The sequence below is a fragment of the Mizuhopecten yessoensis genome, unplaced genomic scaffold (genome assembly GCF_002113885.1).
Source record: "Mizuhopecten yessoensis strain PY_sf001 unplaced genomic scaffold, ASM211388v2 scaffold10771, whole genome shotgun sequence".
Lineage (NCBI taxonomy): Eukaryota > Metazoa > Mollusca > Bivalvia > Pectinida > Pectinidae > Mizuhopecten > Mizuhopecten yessoensis.
The window spans coordinates 1,674,360-1,683,016 of record NW_018408713.1 but is presented as its reverse complement, the minus strand read 5'-3'; the positions used below and the strand labels follow the sequence as shown (position 1 = coordinate 1,683,016).

At 36.3% G+C, this 8,657-nt stretch overlaps 1 protein-coding gene across 1 annotated transcript; it reads left to right on the top strand.

The window, feature by feature from the left end:
* Window positions 1–4,291: 4,291 nt before the first annotated feature.
* LOC110462362 (homeobox protein vent1-like) lies at window positions 4,292–6,845 on the top strand. The gene is made up of 3 exons (XM_021516295.1): window positions 4,292–4,971; window positions 5,419–5,582; window positions 6,394–6,845. The coding sequence occupies exons 1-3, from the start codon at window positions 4,446–4,448 to the stop codon at window positions 6,736–6,738; spliced, it is 1,035 nt and encodes a 344-aa protein (XP_021371970.1). The 5' UTR covers window positions 4,292–4,445; the 3' UTR covers window positions 6,739–6,845.
* Window positions 6,846–8,657: the final 1,812 nt, after the last annotated feature.

Here is an 8,657-nt window from a genome sequence, read left to right as displayed (position 1 = left end):
ATGGTACAAGGTAGAGGGTACATAATACATGATACACGGTTGTAGGTAAAAAAAAGGGTGGTGTGAATGGTGCAAGGTAGAGGGTACATGATACACGATACACGGTTGTAGGTAAAAAAAAGGGTGGTGTGAATGGTACAAGGTAGAGGGTACATGATACATGATACACGGTTGTAGGTAAAAAGGGTGATGTAAATGGTACAAGGTAGATGGTACATGATACACGACACACGATTGTAGGTAAATAGTGTGGGATGAATGGTACAAGGCAGAGGATACACGAAACACGGTTGTAGGTTAAAAAAAAAGGTTGGATGAATGGTACAGAGAAGAGGATACATGATAGACGATACACGGTTGTAGGTAACAAGAAGGGTGGTGTGAATGGTACAAGGTAGATGGTACATGTTCACGATACACGGTTGTAGGTAAAAAAGGTGGTGTGCATGGTACAAGGTAGAGGGTACATAGTACATGATACACGGTTGTAGGTAAAGAGGGCGGGATGAATGGTACAAGGTAGAGGGTATATGATACACGATACACAGTTGTAGGTAAAAAAGGTGGTGTGCATGGTACAAGGTAGAGGGTACATAGTACATGATACACGGTTGTAGGTAAAGAGGGCGGTATGAATGGTACAAGGTAGAGGGTATATGATACACGATACACAGTTGTAGGTAAAAAAGGTGGTGTGCATGGTACAAGGTAGAGGGTACATAGTACATGATNAATGAATGGTACAAGGTAGAGGGGACACGATACACGTTTCTAGGTCAAAAGAGGGTGGGGTGAATGGTACAAGATACAAGGTACATGATACACGATTGTAGTTTAAGAGTGCAGGATGAATGGTACAAGATGGAGGATACATGATACACGATATATCGTTGTAGGTTTAGAGGATGGGGTAAATGGTACAGGGTACATCATACACGATACACGGTTTTATGTAAAGAGTGTGGGATGAATGGTACAAGATAGAGGTACATGCTACACGATACACTGTTGTAGGTTTAGACGATGGGGTGAATATGGTGCAAGGTAGAGGGTATATGATACACGATACACGGTTGTAGGTTTAGATGATGGGGTGAATATGGTACAAGGTAGAGGGTACATAATACATGGTCATTTAAGGACGTTTCAGGTTTTGGTGGAGGAAAGCCGGCGTTCCTGGAGAAAAACAACCGATCTACGGCCAGTACCTTACGACTGCCCAACGTAGGTTTCGAACCCGCGAACCATTTGTGGAGGGCTTAGTGGTAGCAGCATATCAGACGTCTTAACCACTTGGCCAGATAGTTTTTTTACTATCAATAAATGCCCCGTTGAGTCCGCCTGATAAGGAAGACAGCTTATATATTTTTCATGTTTTCTATTCCATTCAATCAGTCAATAAAGTAATAAGAAAAAGGGACATAGTTCTATAGAATAAACCACGGGTAATGTTATCGTAAATGCGTGTAATGTTGACTCCTAAAGGGAGCTAACCTTTACACATTACACGAGTACGTAATCTGAACACGGTGAACGTCTTCAGAATAAGATAAATTCCATCCGACAAGGGGAAGAGATCACGCTCACTCTTATCTAAGATTCGTGTCATTCTGTCCCTTTTAAGTTTGCCTTACTCAAATTTATAACCGATGAAATATCATTACTATTCTTACAGTTATTTCCAATAGGGCCCTTTTATTCCTCCGCTCATCATTCCCTAAGACAACTTATGTTTGAAACTAATCACATGTAATGAAAGATAACCTCCTTTGTATCATCCTTTTATGAACACTGAGTTTCAATATTGACATTATAATATGTATGCTGTACTTTACAACATCGTACAATGTTATCAATAAAAAAAACCTTTGTAAAGTCGTGAATGGTTCTGTACCTTAGGAATGCGTACTTATTCATGTTTTCGTCGTTTTTCTTTTTCTATCTGTTTTGACAATATGAAATATTCTATTTGTAATTAAACGATAGTTTGCAAGTTAATAATAATATAGAAATATTTTTTTTTAGTAAAAAATAATATTACATGATGTAAACACGGATCATTTTCTTCGGACGTGGAAATAATTAATATTAGCTAATCATCAACATCGGTGTTAACTACCTTAAGCACAACATGTTGGTGAAGTGTTGAGCTCAATTGCAATTAGCGATAATTGGAATTTAAAACTACTGTGACATAATTATTGAGAGAAAATCCTCAATTACCCTGACACCAATATAATGAGTTCCATGAATCTTAAACTGCATCTTGTCATGGTTGAATTAACATATCTCAGATTGAATATTTCATGACGATTTTATATCATCGATTTGATTATACGCATCACTAGATCAATATTAAAGGTACCATTCCGCTAATTTTCGCTCTTTTCTTTATCAGGAGATAAAACTGGCATTTCTTATTTTTCTTACATGTAAAACAAAAGTTAAATTTCCGTTAATACCATACACAGGCACTCAGGGTGTGACAGGTGTCAAACATATAAAACAAAAAGAAATTATTTTTTATTTTCTTACGTGCCATAAAGAATTCGATGGTTTCCATAATGTCACGTATTAACCTTCAAAATATCGATATTTCTTGTCGATTTTGGTACGCTTTTTCTGCTATTACGATCAGTTTTTTTGTTAACACCACTTCATAAGTGATTTTTATAAAGTCGATGAGCAAACCAAGTGACGTAAAAGATCTTTATCAATTAAGAAATCAGCACTTTTATTGTGTTAATATTACCGCTGACCCAGTCAAACACATTTGCCGTTCGTTGGATTCTTCTCTCGTGAATTCGCTTATGCATGGTACACAGTGAGATAAGTAGCAGTCGGGGGGAAAGGCTTCGCACGCTTACTGTACCTGACACAAATAATAAGTAATTGGAATTTTGAATCTTTTCATATCTATATACTAATTACCAATATACTGATAAAATTGATGTTTTTTTTTTTACTTTAATTTCAATCTCAGTTTATCCGACAGATTGTGTAAGGTAACTTTAAGTTACATTATAAAAGCATTTCCTTGAAGATCCCAATAAATTCCACGCCTCAAGGTTTGTTTTATTACATAAGTCTTCCGACTTCTTAGTTACAATATAATGTATTCACGGCAATACAATACAAATACAGGCAAGTATGGTATATAATATATGACACTTGTACATTTAAATAGCTGAGAGTGAACTTTGACCAGAAATCAAAGTAGTTGAGATATTGACAATGCATTAGCCATTTTACCTATAATTCATGCATATTTTTTAATTTGTTCATAAAGTGGTTGTTCCCGCCGATTAACTAATGCACACAAAGAAAAATATACAAACAATCAGAATAAAAACTGAAAATAAATAATAACCCATTGCTCAATGTACCAACGTAAAGAGGATACAATCAATATGTCGCTCATCGATCAAATTGATTTAAATGAGTTTTAGATGTTGAATCGTTTGATGTCTATTTGTGTCTTTGAGGATTTCGTTTGAGTTATTTATATATGATAATTTGTTGAATTATCTAAATCCTGTAACTCATCATTATAATATGGAGTCTTCTAATGATAATCCGTTGTTAATCCATATATTATCTTGCCGCTTTGATTCCTAAACAACTTTTTGATTTTATCACCACTTTCAAACAAATCTAAATATTTAGATGAAACGTACCCGATTTTAATTCTATAGTGTCCATCAATGCTAGGATTAACGCATACCCCTAGCGAAAGCTTGGCCGGCGAAATATAATACAAACTATTAAACATGTGTTAAATGATGTCCTATAGGGGGTAAACAAAAGGTCAGTCAGTGATTGACATAAATGCGAACCACAAAATATCAATTTCAATAGGTAATATCGATGTGCTCAGCATCGGTGTTAACTACCTTTAGCGAACGATCAGGGTGACGTGTTGAACTCAATTGCAATTAATGATGATTAAAATTCAAAATTACCGCCTGGTCGCGCACTGTTACAACACCATTGCCCCGAATCGGCTTTCACACGTTCTCAAATTACCTCACGACTCCAGGTGCATGGATTTCTCAAACCCCAATTAGTGGTCGATATCAACCACCGGCTAATTAATTAAGATAACAATGGATGGTTGTAACAACAGCCGAACAGGTTTGTTAAGGATCCAGTGAGCTTGTGTTGTTAAGCTCATCACAAATCAGCCAAGGTGACAAACGGTCACAAAACGTGTCAATTAGGCTACATCGGCAACTATTCTGGGTATAAAAAGAATGTCGCTCACAGTTCGAGTTCAAAATTGTTTTGACATTCAGTGAGTGAACACTTGCCATGTTGTTCGTACTGGCGCTTTGAGATATTTATTTTTGATTATACTTCAACAGTTTCTGAAAAGTTGTGTTGAGTTGGTCTCAAAGTTCAGAACAGTTTATTTTACCAGAGGTGCTCATTTAAGGTGACAGAAAATGGCGACGACAAATAACAAGAAAATGGCTTTTTCTATTGAGAATCTTGCAAAAAGCAGTCGTACAGATGATAATCAAGCGAATGACTGTAACGGAACGTATTTTTACAACAGAAACCCGTGGCAGGATGGAAACGCCATGAATCTCGGAGATTGGACTAAAAGTGTCTGTAGCAGCCCATATTTCACAAACGGAAATGGATTAACATCGCAGTGTATCCCTAAAGTACAGTTTGGCTCTCCGATTGGAAATCTTAGAGACTCATTTCGTTTAAGTCCCGACGACGGATATTCCTCACAGAACAGCACGCCGTCTGTATCCGGAAGTTGTCAAAAACGCAGGCGCATTGACGATGATGTGGATATATCGAACAGCATCTCGCCTCCCTGTTCTACCGGTAGTTCTATGAAGCGAAAGCGCATTGATGCAGAGGTTGATAAACTAAGAGCAAGGAGAATATCTCAAGCACAGACACCAAATGGAAATTTAACCGATTCAAGTTTCGAATCTACTTGTGCACTTTCAGGTTAGTTTTTAACGTTTTAAGTAGCTGAAGGTTTTTTTTTACGTCAAAATTATATAAACATTATTTTCGAAATGGGAGACACATATACATAATATCGGCAAATGTTTGCTACATGTACATGAATGGCGAACCTGTTGGTATTAAGAATTAAACTATTTATATATTTCTTGATAGTAAAAGATATTTTTCTAATATATCTCTTTCAAAAGTATTTAAATAATTGGGCATATTTATATATTGCCTAAACTAGAACTAAATCGATTGTATTTTGTTACAGCACCATTGATATTAGCTCTATGGTGTATTTTATATTTTCGTATTTTCTCTTAAAGGCTTTTTGATATGTTGGTTGGTTGGTTCTTTTGTTATTTTTTTTCTCTTTCGTTCGTTTTTTAATTTACGTGTACATGTATAAAGTATCCTATATTGAACGTTATTTATTGACAGATTCGGATGAAGGTATCGGAGAAACTCCTCGACCAAAGAAGGCGAGAACAGCCTTCTCCAATGATCAGGTCCAGGCTCTGGAAGTAAGGTATCAATCCCGGAAATACCTACCCGCAGGGGAGCGGTCAAAACTGGCCACAGAACTCGGACTCACGGACCAGCAGGTAAGCTTACCGACACTATAAGATATCAAGAGGATAAACTGGAGTTTCGAGATGAAACTTTTGTAAATCGAATAAGACAAACGTATCCAGTGCTGATTCCATACATCAGATATTAGATATGTCATTTGGAAACTTCCTAAGTATATTTTACAATATCTTACATTTTGTACAGTTACACGTAACTATATTATTATATCTATCACAAGTAGTTACAGAAACTACAAGATAATGTAATATCTACTAATGGTAGCTAACAAAAATGCATTCGATAAGTGCGTATATGGAGTTTTGCTAAATATCAACTCCGTCTACATGTTTGTGACCAAAATGTGCGCACAACTGCATAAATATTAAGTAATGATAATTTCCGACTATCCTACATTACATGTACATGTTCACGTGCAGTCACTTTATCTGTATTTTTGTCTGTTTTTGTTTCTAAGCAGCAGCTTCATATAATGTTAACGTGTTGATAAATCTGCATTACGGTCCAATTATCTACTATCATGTATTTAAGTATAGTTTCATAATTTCCTGTTTTAATTTATTCATTGTGTATAAAACGAACATTGAGCATACATATCTTATGAAAAATTTGCTCAAAGTTATTATTTTAGTAAGTCAATGGACAGTGTAGTATTAGAACAGAAATAACTAATTTACATGTATGCGGTCCAGGTAATATATATCACCTTGTTGAGTGATAAGTGTAGATATAGGGGTTTTCATATAATAGATACGTATCTATAATGATTTTGATTTTTTAAAAAGGACATTGATATTAACTATTTTGTATCTATTCTTTTAACAGGTGAAAACTTGGTTTCAAAACAGAAGGATGAAGGAAAAGCGGAAACAGAAAGATGACGCCTTTACCGGAGGAATGCCAATACCGACAGGTGGCGTTGATATTTCACAGTTACAGGCACTCGGATTACCTTGCCCTCCTCCATACACAATCAACAACAAACATGAACAGTTGATGAAAGACGATAGTATTCCGAACTTTCCTTTAACAACATCGAGTTCCCAGTCACCAATGTTCCGAACAACCCAGCAAGTGCCATTTTACTCAAGATATCAGCCAATGACAAACGGTCTTGGCAGTTCTCCCGACTTGGCGTCCCGAACCAATCATCTTGAGGGTTACAGCTGACAAGGGAAGAAATAGTTCGATATCGTAATGTGACATTTCATAATTTTTGTACATGTTGTATTTTGTAAATATTTGCTGTATTGATCCACTATGTGCCAAATCTAATAAATCATGATAATTGATCTTACTGTTTGTGGTTTTTTTTGTCGTACGTGTGTTTGGAGTCTGACCGTCTGAATCACTATACTAGTATCCCTCCACGACTGGTTCGGGGTTTCGAGGCCTTCGTGGGGGCAGTCGCCAGGTACTGGCCGCTGGTCGGTGTTTTTTTCCTGGAGCTCCGTCTCCCCCCCCCCCCCCCCCCCCCCCCCCCCCCCCCCCCCCCCCCACACACACACACACAGCAGGTCTTCAAATGACCATAGCTGTTAATAAAACGTAAAACACAAATAAACAAATAACAAGCGTACGTGTGTATCATTGATAATAGGTTACAGGTAAATAGTCAATATCTATATCTGCTGTTGATATTGATCTTGTTTGATATTACGTCCGTATATACAGCGGTAGTGTCGACACACTAGCTCTATTGTCATAGATGTTTTATCTTTCATCACACGGAATAACTGACGCCCTAGAAATCAAAACTGTTGGAATTCTATCAAGTGTTGACAAGTGGTTCAACAGAATACGACAAATCCACCGTTTAACACTTACAAGAAACGTTTTATCAAAAACATTCAAAGAATTGAAGCATACCGAAGTTCATGTATGACTCTGCTAATTGGGAAACAATGTTATATGTTTTTGTTTCTGTTTTTGATTGGATGATTTACAGACGACAGTCTATGTTGAGTGAAAACCGGATGGTTTGACAAAATTATATCACCGAAAAGAATACATTTTGCAAGTGTGTCATTTAAGTGTGTTGGGATCTATGCTGAAAGCGGGATTTGGTATTAAAGACAAAATATCAGAAGAAGTATCAGTATTTGAGACTAAATATCAATACATTGTTTCTTCTTTTCAAAAAAATTCAGACGAGATACTGAGATCAGTATTACAGCGAGATATGGATATATATTGAGGTATGCTAAGAAATTGAGACAAATTGAGTATTGATATATAAAAAACGAGCTCTCGTCATTGATATCGACGATGGAAAATTGAGAAAGGTTATTTTATCTGTAATAAAAGTTAATAACGATATATTTAAATCTGCGTTAAAGGGGAGATATTTGAAACTGTTTGGATTACAAAACATGAAATCCTGGACATGTCTCGTCCTTTGTCTGTTAAGGCTTTTTGTTTCCCCTTCCTTACAATGCACAATAACCTACGTTGATTTAAACATGTCCTCCAATGACACATCGCTACTGAACAGTGTCGCTGTGAGGTCTATGATAGAGTGCTCGGTGAATTGTGCCTCTCAAAATTGCGTATCTGTCTCATTCGACACGCAAACAAAAATGTGTACAACTTATAGCAACGACAACCATAACGAGACCGGAAATGACGAAACTGGAAATTTTACGACCAGCTACAGGACCATAACGATGTCAAGATCCTATTCTGGTAGGTATAACTACGTAATAATTCTTTATGTTATTCGTTTGTACATGATGTACAAGCAGTTTTACCCGACTATTATTATTTATTCTAATTCGACGACGATCCACCGTAACATCGTGGATATCTTGCAGTTTGTCGTGCAATTTACGTAACTTTTATCTGTATCCAAAGGGAAACATATATATTAACAACTTCCATAGAACATTCATTGAAGACATTTTTCATTTAGGAAAAAATGTCTTAAAGCTATATCTATTTAAAATGATTGCACACACAACAAATGATGATATCATTGAAAATAATAAAAAGCAGTGGCATCATCATAACGGGTTTTTTATCACAAATTTCGTAGAATAAAAATAATTCAAACAATATCAACTGTCCGTGCACCACTTGCCCTGACTACG

Bases quoted from the DNA above. Each gene is read 5' to 3' on its own strand.
- LOC110462362 (XM_021516295.1), top strand. From the start codon at position 4,446: ATGGCGACGACAAATAACAAGAAAATGGCTTTTTCTATTGAGAATCTT. The intron at 4,972-5,418 runs GTTAGTTTTTAA...ATTTATTGACAG, and splicing joins ATCTACTTGTGCACTTTCAG to ATTCGGATGAAGGTATCGGA. The intron at 5,583-6,393 runs GTAAGCTTACCG...TTCTTTTAACAG, and splicing joins TCGGACTCACGGACCAGCAG to GTGAAAACTTGGTTTCAAAA.